This window comes from Psammomys obesus, unplaced genomic scaffold, assembly GCF_907164565.1.
Source record: "Psammomys obesus unplaced genomic scaffold, mPsaObe1.curated_primary_1811, whole genome shotgun sequence".
Classification (NCBI taxonomy): Eukaryota; Metazoa; Chordata; class Mammalia; order Rodentia; family Muridae; genus Psammomys; species Psammomys obesus.
In genome coordinates, this window is record NW_026595624.1 from 3,719 (window position 1) to 18,655 (window position 14,937).

At 37.0% G+C, this 14,937-nt stretch overlaps 1 protein-coding gene across 1 annotated transcript; it reads left to right on the forward strand.

Annotated features, from left to right (window-relative positions):
• Positions 1–446: 446 nt before the first annotated feature.
• On the forward strand, positions 447–10,440 carry LOC129685811 (vomeronasal type-2 receptor 26-like; the record flags this gene model as incomplete). The annotated part of the gene is made up of 4 exons (XM_055619319.1): positions 447–664; positions 6,395–6,686; positions 7,418–8,230; positions 10,213–10,440. Coding segments are annotated over exons 1-4 (1,551 nt in total), but the record flags the coding sequence as incomplete, so codon positions are not given.
• Positions 10,441–14,937: the final 4,497 nt, after the last annotated feature.

Sequence of the window (14,937 nt, forward strand, 5' to 3'; positions counted from 1 at the left end):
GATGACCTACAATTTTGTCTCAGACTCTGGTGCTCTCCCAAGTCACTGTGGACCATGATGAAATCATACAGGTTGTTGAAGAAAGAACCAAACATGTTTTTCACCCACATGGAGGAACCAGGTGCAAAGCCTCAAGGCTATGGGATGAGAGGAACAGAACAATAAAAAGACAGCAAATTCAGAGCAAGTCTGGATACAGTGACAGAGATATCTCATCACTGTTACCCTCAGTTGTCTGGATTTCGCTACAGTATGTGCGCTGGCCTGTCATGAGAGCCTTTGGTTAGGCACAGACTGAGAGTCTGAAGCAACAGTAGGAAGCAACTGTAGCATACAAAGTCTTCTCTGACACTGTTGAGTCTGAACCTCTTCTAGGACCTAAGCCAAAAATCTCATTGGATCAATCTCAATGCAGGGGACTGTCTCTGTGTAGTGAAGAGCCTGACATGTATTTGCCTTTGCTTTGCCTCCTCCTCATCCTACAACCTGTGTATAACATGAGGATGCCTCTGCTCAGTTGTGGTTATTACTGGGAGCCCAACACATACATGGAGGCTGATGTTAACCTCACTACATTTATCCCCATTTCCATCCCACTTGATCTACCCCCAAATGTCCGGAATCCTTTTGACAAAGAACCAAGTGAACTATGGAATGCTGATCTGTGAGTACTTGCTTGAATGTGCTATGATTGTTCTGGATAAAAGATAGTACATGACCTACTAAACACATGTAATTCCATTGAGAATAATGAACTAGATACAGAACAATGTGAAAAACAGTTTCACATTTTTTTCTGCTTCATTGTTCATTTGCAAACATTTTCCCACGTCTCTTTGTTATGCTTCCAGTCAGAAAGAAATCATTGATAGAAAAAAAAAAAAAACAACTTTTATGTCTCTCCATGGTGTGATTCCATGGCAAGACTTACATATTTTTAACACACTGACTCTAATATGTCAAGATAAGTTTCTATTCTTCTCAGGTCTATTGGGCCATCTAAATGTCTTATGATTGCATATCTATTTCTTTCCAGAGACTTGTAACATTTCTGCTAAAGTGAACTTGAATATCCCTATGTCCTCAGTACAAATATTAGTATCTGCGATTTGACATGCTCTGGCTTTAGTATCTTAAATGTATCTCAGAGTATAAATAAGCGTGTGGTCATACTTATGACTTATTTATTTATCATTGACATTGTAATAAAGTGTTCTGAAATTCATGTCTTTCATATTCTGTCTTCTGCTTACTTAGCTCTGCTGGACACCCAGTTTTCTGTGATTTGATTGGAAGCTTTATGATTTTCATTTCCAAGCTTTCTATGTCTTTCTCCTCCTTTAGAATCTCAATTTTATCCTAGGATTTGTCTTATATGGTACTGAGTCTTTCCTGTGTATTGCTGTTTATTCTATTCCTCATCGAAATTCTCCTGGAAACTGTTGATTCTTGTCTCAATGCCCAGTTGAATTAATTGTTTGTTTCTGTCTTCTCTGTTCTTCATCTCCTTACTTTCTGAAGTATTCACCTGCCACTTTATCTCTCTGAGAAACTGTGAGTTAGGTTGTTGGTTATTTATGATACTGTAGAGGAGTCATTAGGCTTTTTCATATTCTTGTTTTTCAGTTGATGTTATAATTGGTACATGTGTTCATTTGAACATCAATTTTGGGAGTAGGATGGTCCATTGATGAAAAGAACTTATTGAAACCTCAATACATATTTACTCTCTGAGCAGGAAACAAACATACAAGTTTGTTGTCCTGGTAGTTGTATTGTTAAGGAGTACTTAGACATAAAATCACATACATGCCAGGATTCCTAATTAATTTTAGAAGTAAAGAACTCTTAGGAATGCTTTCACAAGATAGAAAAACCATAGTTCAATAGCTCACTGCAACTGGAGAGAAGGAATCCAAACACAAGAGGAAGGAAAAAGCCAATCCTCAGATATAGACAAGAGACAGAAAAGACTAAATTGTTAATTGAAAGAAGTTTTCATCTAGATTCTGTTTGACTTGTGATAGGTGGATCAAGTCTCAATTCCTTGAAGTAGTTTTTAAAGTTTACATAAAGATATAAAAGTTTTAACTATATTAACATGTGCACAATCTGTAATCTATTCTGAAATCCTCACTGTAGGAAATGCAAGTGTCTGTAAACACCTGGAGTACACTCATGCTTTACAGCTCAAGCTTGGGCACACACACAAAAAAACCCATGGTTCTGGGCTGAAAAATGAACAGCCTTTCTTCTCTCTGAATGTGTAATGGCAGATATGATTTCAGCACAATGGGAAGCATTGAAGTATATCTTCATCAGGAATGAAAGGACACTAAAAAGTTTGATTCTGTAACTATGAGAAAACTAGCCAGTGCTATCACCTGGTGATTTTCATAGCATATCAGAACTCCAGTGATTCATTTTTTAAAACTCTGAAAGTTTGACATCTTTGAGTCTCATTTTCACATATTTTAAACCACTTTCTCAGACATTTACAACTTGCAGTTACATACCTTAAATCACCTTAGACATTAAAAATTTACAAGGACCAAATATATCCAGGCACAGGGTCTTTTCTGAGACTGACACTCAACCAAGGACCATCTATGGATATAACCTAGAACTTCTGCTCGGATGTGGCCCGTGGCAGCTCAGTAACCAAGTAGTTTTCCAAAGTAAGGGGAACAAGGACTATTTCTAAGAGGATCTCAAGGGCAGGCTGTTTGATTCCCCCCCTCCAGGGGAGTAGCAGTCTGTTAGGCCACAGAGGAGGACTTTGCAGCCAGCCCTGAAGATACCTGATAAAACAGGGTCAAATGAAAGGGGAGGAGGTCCTCCCCTATCAGTGGACTTGGAAAGGGTCAGGGAGGAGACCAGGGAGGGAGTGTGGGGTTGGGGAGGGAATGAGGGAGCAGAATACAGCTGGGACACAGTTAACAAAATGTAACTAAAAAGAAAAATAAAATTTAAAAAAAAAGAAAAAAAAATACATCAACTTTAAAGTGTTTTTCCCCTATCCAGGCATTTACCAGGAGACAAAGTTGTCTGATTGCTGGGAGAAATGATTGACAAGCAAGTTATTTTAAATGAAAGAACCAAAAAAGCAAACTTAGGTATTAGTAGCTCCAGTTTGAATTTCATTAAATCTAATTTTGTGAGATTAGATTTTTTAGTGTAGTAACCTCTACAGTTACCAGGTTCTGGAAAAAAAAAACACTTTGCCTTTTGCAGCAAGGAACCTGATAACTGTAGAAAAGAACAAAGACTGACTTTCATGTATGATATGGATGGACCATGCAGCTGAACCCTGTTCAGAGGAGCTGCCTAAGGTTTCCTACCTCTACTAAATTTCTATAGTGACAACTTGCTGTCAACACATCAAGACATCTGAGAGGTGTAAATTTGAGCAGGCGTTATAATCTGAATTTCCTTTATATCTGTCAAAATGACAGAGACTTAAAATATACTTGGGTAAACCGTCTAGGATCATCCATAGCAATCTCTGCTCCTTTGTAACAAGCAGACTTTGACAGTCTTTTGATGCCACACAAAACAGCATTAAGGCTTCAGCTGCCACACAGGGCATCACCAGCCTCCAAACACCAGACTCATGAGGATTGAGAGGTTTTTTTTTTTTATGGAGAAGGAACTTGTCAAAATTAACCTGCCTTGGCCAGTCAGAGTATGGCTTTTAACTCAACAATGTCCATAGGTTGGGCAGGGATGTATTGGTGGGAGAATCTTGTGGTTCAGTTGTCAACATTACCACAGATGAAATATAATCAAAGAAAGGCCATTTCTGGGTATCTTGTTTGTGGATAGGCATAGTTACTGACTCCAGAAGTCTGTCAGAGAAAGCCATTTTCATTAAATTCCTTAATTCCATATTTAGCAGACCTCTCTGAGAGATTTGAGGGAGTGTCTAATTTATTATCATATTTTTCACTTGAATATTTTTATTAATTAAATCAATTTACATCTTAGTCATATGATGCACCTTCTTTACTCACAATCCCACCATCTTTTCCACATCCCTCTCCCCTATTCTGTCCCATAACTACACACTATAGCTCATGGAGTCTTATGATGACTGAGTTCGTCACACTTCCCTGTGGTCTCTTAGGGCAGTACAATCAGGGGAAAGTGATCAACGAGCAGAAAACATAGTCCATGTCAGAATTATATCCTCTATCTTAACTACTGGGTCCACATGAAGCGTAATCATCCCTTCAGCTACTTACATGTAGAGGACCTAAGTCCAAAACCTTGTATTGTCCTTGGTGGGTGCTTTAGACTCTGTAGAACCCTCTGGGCCCTGTATGTTTGGCCCTGCTGATCTTCATGTGGAGTTCCTGTCACACATATATAAATGAATAAGTATATAGGTAAAACCAACTGAATCCATAGTTTAGTCTTTTGTATTACATTTATGTGATTGAAAAAAAAAAACATCAGCCTTCAGCTCAAATGGAAAAATAAGTTAATTTATTGTTGAATAAATTTGAGAGTCTCTGAACACAATTAAGGTCATCCCAAATCCCATGTTACAATGTGGAAGCACCATCATGCATTTTTCATAGTTACTAAATTAAGAAAGCTGTAAATCCAATACATCACTGGGAACATCAGAGAGGTTGTTAGCAGCAAGATGGAGAAAGTTATCATACAGGCCCAAGATGCTATATGATGTCATTCTTGTCTTTTAGATTGGCAGAAGCCAGTGGTGTGCTGGGTTTCTACATTCCAAAATGATTTTATTAATTATCTATAAGAGATCATCTCAACAGAAGCGGTGCCCAAGAAATGGCTACTCAGGGTGTGTCAGGTATCCTGGACTATGGTCATGAGGCCCTAAAACTACTACATTCCAATCTTTCCATATCATTAAACTTTCTATAGACAGTCTTTTCAGACACGGCTCTTTCCAGGAGTTCTCACTGATACATGTATACATTCATACAGTTCAATATTTAATATGGGATAATCCCTGGGAAAGACTAATTTTCTTTCTCTCAGTTGTTCCTAATTGCCTGGTGTTGACCAATAGATACCTTCTCAACATAGCATCTAGATATATATCTCAGATTATTATATTATATCCAAAAGTCATTTCTTCCTGGTGATGGTAGTCTGAAGGCAGAATCATTCCTTCAATAGAATCTAGTGGCCTTCAGGCTCATGATTTCTGTTAAGCTAACTGTGTAAGTGTCACCCAGACTCTTATCTACCACAGGTTTTGAAAGAAGCTTCTTAGGACCCATCCTTAAACACTGAAGCCCATGAGTGAGAGAGTTCAGTCCACCTACCTGAACAAAGTTACAATTCCTCCCCTTGAGAGCACTTTTGTGCTGTCTTAATATACTTGGGCTTTTCCTCTCTTTTATATGGTATTATAACATACTTTTTTTTCTTTCACTGCCTTACTTAAGAAACTCTACTTCTTCATTTAATCTGCAAGCTTCATGAAACACCTTTCCTTTAGTTACTATTTTTTAACATTTTTGTAAAGATTTATTAATTTTTACATTAGGTTTACAGTGTTTTGACTACATGTTTGTGTATGTACCACTTGTGTGCATGGTTCCTTCAAAGGTCACTGGAGGACACCCTAGAAGTGGTGGTACATATTATTGGAACCTAAAACTAGCTACTGGGACTTAAATCAGGTTCCTCCACAAGAGCAGCAAGTAGTCATAACATATCAGTCATTTATCAAGGCCCTAGAACACTATTTTACATAGGTTTATTTATTTTTATTTCATGCCTTGAGTGCTTACCTTCTTGTATATGTATGAATGTCCAGATGTGCTGGTGCCCAAAGATGCCAGAAAGGATCTTATCACCTAGAGCTACACATGGTTCCAAGGCTACCCAATGGGTACTGATAACTAATATTAGCTTTTATTCAAAGGAGTCATTGTGCCTAAATGCCTGGACATGTACCTATCCCCCAAAGAGACACTTTAACAGTAGGAGTGCATACAAACAAACTTGTTACAATTTTTAAATGAGTGTGAAATAAAATCATTTCAAAATAAAAGGACATATAACTGTTATTTATATTCCTAGTGAACACATTAGTAACTCTTCCATATCCTGATGCTTCCATGAACAGAAAGATTATCAGCACCTATATATTAAGCAGTCATATAACACAGACAAGTGACAATGCACAGCAATAAAAAAAAAACTATTACTAGATGCAGTTTAATTTCTGAGGTTTTAGGAGCCATTCCATGATGTTCCTAAGTTGTCCGGGGCTTATTCACAAAAGTTTAAAATGTCACAGGAAAAGTCATGGCCTAAGACCTCTAAGTTTCTGAATTTGATAAATAATTTCTGAAAAAAAAAATGACTGACTATACTCATCACTTTATCCCTATGTGTTTAGAACAAAATGGAAAAACTATCAAATTTTGCTGACTGTATACTTTGCCATTGAGGAGATCAATAAGGACAAACAATTGCTTCCTAATATAACCATGGGTTTCCATGTATACAATTCCTTTAATTCCAACAAAAGAACGTTGGAGGGCCCTCTGATGTTCTTGTCTGGGAGGAGTGATTATATCCCTAATTACAAATGCAAAACAAAGCACAAAGTTCTAGGAATCATTTCAGGAACCAGGCCGGAATTTTCTGCTGCTATTGGAACACTTTTGGGGCTCTACAAAGTCCCACAAGTAAGTTAGGAAAGTATTTTTGTTCACAGTCACATAGGAAACCTGACCAAAAGAAAATAAGCAATTGTTTACTTTAGGCAGATTTTAAAAGCAGTGAATGAATTACATTAGTATGGCAATGATTAGTAGAGGAAAGAGTGTGGTGAAAAGCATGAGCAGTACATTCTGATAATTTCGAAGCAGATAACTTAATAGTATTCATGATTCTATCTCTAAATGCTGGAAAGATGTTCTGTGGATACTGAGGCTATATTTGCTCACCAGTCAAATTCTACAACACCTAAGTGCCAAATCTAGCATATAAACATCTGACATCTGATAATACATAGAATGGTCAATATCTGACATAAGAAAATAGAAAGTACAGGACATGTTATTAAACTTGCAACAATCCTCAAGTGAAAAAATTTCAAGGAATTTTTATGATATCATTCAGGATAATACACCTCAGAGAGCAAAGAATATCTACATAGGTATACTCCCACTACTGACTATTGCCAGCCTATACTGAAGCAAAGCATCCATCAGAAGGCATTAGTATAAACAAAGAAAACATTGGGTGAGCGTAAGGATAGGAAATAATCAAGATCACAAAACCCACAGTGTGTCTCTGATTGTTATCATTTAGTTAAAGAATACATATGTGAAGAATGAACCCATTTCCCCTCTTAGGGTGATGACCCCAAATACATAGAACATCAGAATCACTTTTTTTTCTTTTGCTTCTTCAGGTCACATATGGACCTTTTAATGCTGAGCTAAGTGACAAAGTTACATTCCCATCCCTTTATCAGATGTCTCCTAAAGAGAGAGGCCTAACCCATGGAGTTATCCCTTTATTGCTATACTTTGGCTGGAATTGGGTGGGGCTTTTTGTGGTTGATTATCTGAATGGAAAAGAGTTTCTCTCTCACCTGAAAGCAGAGATGGCAACAGAAGATATCTGCGAGGCTTTTACACAAAAAATCCCTGCTTATTGGAAGCTAGGGTTAAAATATGTTGCTGATTTGGTGGACCTGAACCAATATACACAAGTGAATGTACAGGTATTCTATGGTGATATAGATGCCTTGCTAATATTCTGCCTTGATAATAGAATATTTTTAGCCAGAGGGAAAGTGTGGTTCATGGCAAAGCAACACTTAATACATTTAGATTCTGCAGCAGATGAGCATTATTTGATATACTTTTTCAGAGGAAGTGTATCATTTTCAAAGAAGAGAACTATCCCTGGTTTCAAGAACTTTCTTGAGCATCTTACACCCTCCCAATACCCAGAAGATATTTATTTCTCTAAATTCTGGGTTGACAATTTTTCTTGTTCACTTCCTGCCTTGCCATGTAAAAATCTTATACCCTGCTCAGCAAATATATCCCTAAAGATTAATCATGAAAAAATTGATCTGATGACCATTTCTGAACCCAGCTATTCCATATGGAATTCAGTGTATTCCGTGGCCCATGCCCTCCATAAAGCGCTATTGAGCAAAACTGAAATGGGATCTATGGAAGACAGAAACACAGACTGGCTTCTACCATGGCAGGTAAGCCTCACTCATATGCAAGGGAAGCTCAGGATTCAACATTATAACTAAGTAATTTACTGTGGTCAAGTCATTAAACCATTTTAATTTTATAATTAAAAGTATAAGTTAATATGGAAAAGGTTCTGTCACAGTACATCTGTATATGTGTGTAATTATCTTACATGATTTGGGGACTGAAAGCACTGACTTGAAGAAAGTCAATTTGAATGTCTTTTAAGAAATGTTTTCATAGTGTGAGATGAAATTTTATGAGATATAAATGTAGTCCATGTAAAAATAGAGCAAGTTCAATAATTAAAATTTATATGCTTTCATGGAATATGTCAAATGCCATGATGTATAGACATAGTCACCATATCCAAAGCTGCTTTTTCACATAAAATACAATTTGGGTTAAAAAAAAAAAGACTGTAGGAAGAACCTAAAGTGGAAAATAAATTGTCTGTCCTAGGGTCATGCGTAACTGAAAAGTAATTGCTTGTACAAATTCTTTATTCCTAAATGTGTAAAATGAAGTTAAACCAAACAGTGCTTCCATTTTAAAGATTAGAGCACAAACAGCATTCATAAGCTGAGGCTATATCTCCATGCATTAGAGATAGATAGATGTGTTTGGGTTTTAAACCAACAAGATATAAACAGAGCACATCCACACATATGAACCTGGATGATCACCTTCAAATAGGGTATCATCAAGAAGACTGTTGAACAAGTCAATTTAACTTTAAATTCTATCAAATCTAGATAAATAAATAAATTCTGAATGTATAGTGTACTATGTAATCTTTAGTATCATGGAAAACAATAATATTTAACACAGACATTGTCAAAGGTTTTGAACAAGGCCTACCAGAGATGTGGTATTAGGTAAGTTAGTATAACCTTTCTCTAGATAAGAGAGTACCTAAGCAACGGTTCTTTATAACATGAGTAGGAATTAGGTAACACAACATTGAATATCATAATTTAAAGTATTAACCATTTTAATTTGTTAGATATGGAATTAAATCATGGTGGAGGTATGATTCAACATTTATAAGCATGTGCTTCTCATAGAGGGTCCCCGAGTTTGGTTGTTAACACACATATGTTGGCTCACAACTGTATTTTACTTCAGCACCAAGGAGTCTGACACACTCTTCTGCTCTCTACAGGCATCAGGCATGCACTTTGTGTACATATATACATACTTGTGGGTAATAAACAAAAGGAAAAATAACACATATCGAGGGACCTGAGGTAGCTCAGTGTTTAGAAGTACTTTGTGCTCTTGAGAAAACCCATGGTTCCTGTTGTCTAGATAAAAGCTAACAACTGTCTGTAACTCTGCTTCTGGGGGATCCATCACCTTCTTCTGGCCTCCATAGGCACCAGACACATTTGTAGTGCATATTGTACCACATATTGTTCATATCAAAGCTGAAAGTCAAATGTTGTGACAGAAAACAAACCAAAGAGAAATGAAGGCAGGTAGTGGGTCTCTTTTCAGTTTCCTGAATTATAACTGACATAAAGTTTGTACATATTTAATGTACATTTTTAAATGAATCTGGAGTTTTGCATAAACTCCTACTAATAGTATCTCATTGTAATCTCATATACCAATTTACCTAATTGAAATACACTCATATTCATTGTGTGGCATCAGAAAGGACATATCTTAATACATATGAATCCACTGATTTTCTCTAAAAAAATTGTATTTTCTAATTAGAAATGTTTTGCTCATGCTGGGGAAAGTTACAGGGCCTTGTTCCCTCTAAGGACATGCTCCACATTTTCCATAACTTATGTTCAGTAGCTCTTGCATTACTTTCATGGGAAGAACTGTTCATCTCAATAAGGCAAGTGTGGGGGGACACCTAAACAAACTAAGCCTCTTCAAAAACAAAGCCGAGAGAGAGAGAATGGATTTCCCTTAAAGGTCATCAAACAGTAGTTTGTATGGGCCACTCATATCAAATGATGTCTCTCTTCAGCTGCATCCATTTCTGAGGAAAATTAAAGTGATGAATGATGCTGGAGATGAAATAAGCTTCAATGAGAACAAGAAAATTATGGAAACATATGATATACAAAATTTTGTGGAACATACTCAGCATATTTCATTACTAGTTAAAGTGGGAGAGTTTGTCTTCAAGAGTCCACAAGATCAAGGCTTTTTCATCAATGAAGTTCTGATTAAATGGCCAAGCAACTTCAATCAGGTCTGGAAGTTTTTAATATTTAATATGTAGAAAAATATTTGTAAAGAGTTACTAAAATTAATTGTGTGATGTCTTTTAGATATTTTTAAATAAATGTTTTTAAATTTCAGTTTATTTTCTTTACATCCCCCAAATGATTCCTCTTTCCTCACCTCTTAGCTTTCCCCTCTCCTTCTTTTCCCCTCTCCTACTCTTTTTCCCCCCAGAAAAAAATGATCTCCCCTCCCACCATATCAACCCTCTCCAACACATCAAGTCACATCATAACTGACCATATCATCATCTACTGAGGCCAGGAAAGCCAGCCTGCCAGGGGAAAGTGCTCCAAAAGCAGACAATAGAGTTCATGTTTGAAACAGCCTCCCTGCCTCCAACTACACTTGCCAGGTGACCAATATGAAAACCAAACTACTCATTCGCCAACTATGTGCAGAGGGCCAATGCCCAGAACATGCATGCTCTTTAGTTGGTGTCTCAGTCCCTGTAAACCCCCATGGTTCTTAGTTAGTTGTCTCTGTTAGTCTTATTTTGGGGTTCCTGTCCCTTCTAGGTCCTTCCAACCCTTCCACAAAACTGCTGGAACTCCACCCCATTCTTGGCTATAAGTCCCAGCATCACCAATCAACTGCTGGATGGAGCCTCCCAGAAACCTGTTCTGTAAGGCTCTCTGCTGTGTGGTGGGTCTCAGGTTGGGTCAATTATTATTTGGAGTTTTCCCTCAATCTTTATTCCTGCACTTCTTGCAGGCAGGGCAATTTTGGATCAAAGGTTTTGTTGATGGGTTGATTTCCCCTCACTCCACTAGTCCTGCCTGGCCAGGAGGTGGTCACTTCAGGTTTCATATCTCTCCCTGTTAGGGGTGTCAGCTATAGGAACACCCACATCCTCCCACTGACCTCCAGCTTGACAAATATATTACATTAGTTTCCCTTCTTGTTCCCAGCCCTAGAACCTCCCACTGACATTGTCCCTACATCTGATCCCAACTCTTGTTTCTCTCCCAATTACACCTCCTGTCTAGTCCCCCTCTTTATCCACTTCTGCTGTCTAATCTATTCCCCTTCTGAGTGACATTCCAGCACTCTCCCTTGGGCCCTCCTTCTTACTTAGCATCTTCATGTCTGTGGATTGTTGCCGGAGCCTGCCAGCAGAGTCAAACGGTTCTTGAGTTGGGAGTGAGGATTAAAATTAATAAATTAACATACAACACACAGTGGGGAGATTAGACTCGACCAGCCAGCAGCCTGACTTTATTGCAGAGAGCTTTTAAGCCAGAGTAAAAACAGCTCAGAACAATGGGTTAAATTTACAAGGAGGTGAAACAAGAGGTGTGATTTTGACAAGCTCTCCCACCTGCTGTTACCAACAAAAGGAGATGGACTTGCAAATTCTTCCCTGACTTCAGTGAAGGCCTGGTAAAAGCAGTCTTTCTGCTGGGATTTAAATACCAATGCAGCTACCAGATTGTAGTAGGTTTATTCTGTACTATAGGTCCAATATCCTCTTGTAAGCAAATATATAACCAGATGTGTCTTTCTGCTTCTGGATTACCTCACTCAGGATGATATTTTCTAGTTCCCACCATTTGTCTGCATATTTCATGATGTCCTTGTTTTTAACAGCTGAGTACAGTTCCATTGTGTAAATATAGCACAATTTCTTTACCCTCTTTTTGGTTGAGGGACATCTAAGTTGTTTACAGTTTCTGGTTATTAAAAATATAGCCTGTATGAACGTAGCTGAGCAAATGTCCTTGGTGTATGGTAGAGCATATTTTGTGTAAGTGCCCAGGAGTGGTATATCAGGGTCTTGACGTAGAAATATACCCAGTTTTCTGAGAAATTGCCCGCTTGATTTCCAGAGAGATTATGTAAGTTTCCATTCCCATCAGCAACGCAGGAGTGTTCCCCTTTCTCCACATCCTTGTCAGCATGTGTTATAACATGAGTTTTTGATCTTAGACATTCTGACTGAAGTAAAATGGAATCTTAACGTCATTTTGATTTGCAATTCTCTGATCGGTAAAGACATTGAGCATTTCTTAAATGCTTCCCAGCCATTTGTGATTCCTGCTGTGAATTCTCAGTTTACCTTTGTACCTCTTGTTTTAATTGGATTATTTGATTTGCTGATGTTTGATTTCTTGAGTTCTTTGTGTATTTTGGATATCAGCCCTCTCTGTGATGTAGGGTTGGTGAAGATCTTTTCCCAATCTGTAAACTGCTGTTTTGTTCTAAAACCAGTGTTCTTTAATTTACAGAAGCTTTACAGTTTTATGAGATCCCACTTATTAATTGTTGATCTCAGAGCTGTTCTATTGTCATCCTATTGTCTGCTATGCTAATGAGTTCCAGACTTTTCCTCCATTTTATCTTCTAATAGATTTAGAGTCTCTGGTTTTACTTCAAGATCTTTGATCCACTTGGACTTGAGTATGTGCAGGATGATACATACAGGTCTATTTGCATTTTTTACATGCAGACATCTAGTTAGACCTTCAATTTGATTCTACTGATCAACCAGTCTTCTTCTGTGCCAATACCATGCATGTTTTATTTTTATTGCTATGTAATATAGCTTGAATAAGGGATGTTGATACTGCCAGAAGTTTTCATTGTACAGAATTCTTATCTTGGCTCTTTTATTTTTCCATATGAAGTTAATGGTTGAACTTTCCAGGTCTGTAAAGAACTGTGTTGGAATTTAATGGGAATTGCATTGAATCTGTGGATGGCTTTTGGAGGATGGCCATTTGTAGTATGATAATCCTAACAATCTATGATGATGGGAGTTCTTTCCATCTTCTAAAATCTTCAGTTTATTATTTCAAAGACTTGAAGTTCTTGTTATACATGTCTTTCAATTGCTTCATTGGAATTACACCAAGATATTTTATAGTATTTGTGGCTATTATGAAGTGTGGTTTTTTTTTTACCTAATTTCTTTCTCAGCCTTATTGTTGCTTGTGTACAGAAAGTCTACTGAATTTTTTGAGTTAATTTTGTGTCCAGACACTTCACTGAAATTGTTTAGCAGCTGTAGGATTTCACTGGTAGAATCTTGGGGGTCACTTATCATCTGCAAATAATGATACTTTCAGTTCTTCTCTTCCTGTTTGTATCCCTTTGATCTCTTTTGTTTTATCACTCTGGGTAGAAATTCAAGCACTGTATTGAGGAGCTATGGTGCAATTGGCAGCTTTGTCTTGTCCCTAATTTTAGCAAGAATGCTTGAAGTTTTTGTCCATGTTGGCTATTGGCTTGCTGTACATTGCCTTTATTTTGTTTAGTATGTGCCTTGCCTCCCTGATTGTATGAGGTCTCTTGGAAAATTTAAAATGATTCTTATATTCAATATTCTTAGCTCTATTGTGATTGTGAGCTTGTGTGTGACTGAGCACATGTACTTGTTAGGGCCACACTCAACACTGGTTATCTTCCTCAGTTGCTCTTCCTTTTATTTTTAAACAGGTTATCTCTCTAAAACCTATGCTTATTGTTTTTGCCATATTCAGTGGAAAGCATTTCCTTGACTTTCTCACTGTCTTCATGACCACAAAATTTCTATTTCTATTTCTATTCTATTATTCTGTACCCAACTTTTCTTTCTATCCCTTCAGCATGATCAGTTCAGGTATTCATGTTCATGTGACAAGAATGTTAAATGCTAAATCATCTCTTCAGTTCACTTTGATCACCTTCAGAAATAAACCAGCATTTCAGAATTATGTATATGTAAACATATAAACATACATACAAACAAACTCATAATGTTAACTACTTCCTGCAGATAGAATTAGATGAATTGAATTTCAATGTGTGTTCATTCATGCTGCAGTCAATGAATGAATGTTCATGGTTATATAGGTGTGTAGGTGTGTGGGTTGTGTGTACATACACATATATACAAATGCATGTACATAGTCACATATTTTTATTATACATGCATGATCATGCTCAAGCATCCTTCCATTAATACAACTCATACTCAAGCATATCAATAATTTTACAAGTTTGTGAATTAGCATGAACAGAAAATGAACTATGGATTTTAATACAACACATTTCTTTAACAAATGTATATAAGCTGCCAGATATGTGTGCCAGAAATTGTAGTCATATTTCTCTGCCAGAACAGTATGCACTCTTAACTGCTGATCCAGTTATCCAGAAGTATATTCCTGTTAATATATTAAAATTTATGAGATAGGAAATGAATCCGAACAAAGGCAGAAAAGAGGTCTATGAATAGATAGAAATGTTTGTTCCTGTTCTACACAATTTTTAACATATAACAAACTAAAGTTGTGCTAGTTTAGTAGTTAATGTGATTATCTAATGTGCAACTGGTGAAAATCCCATGTGACAATGTCACTAATGTTTAAAAAGAAAGAACTATTCCTAGCATTGGGAGTTAAGGTTAAAATTCACAGTAATATATCATAATACACCAATGGCCAAACCATCTTTCATGAGAAAACTAAACTTCCTTTTGCAG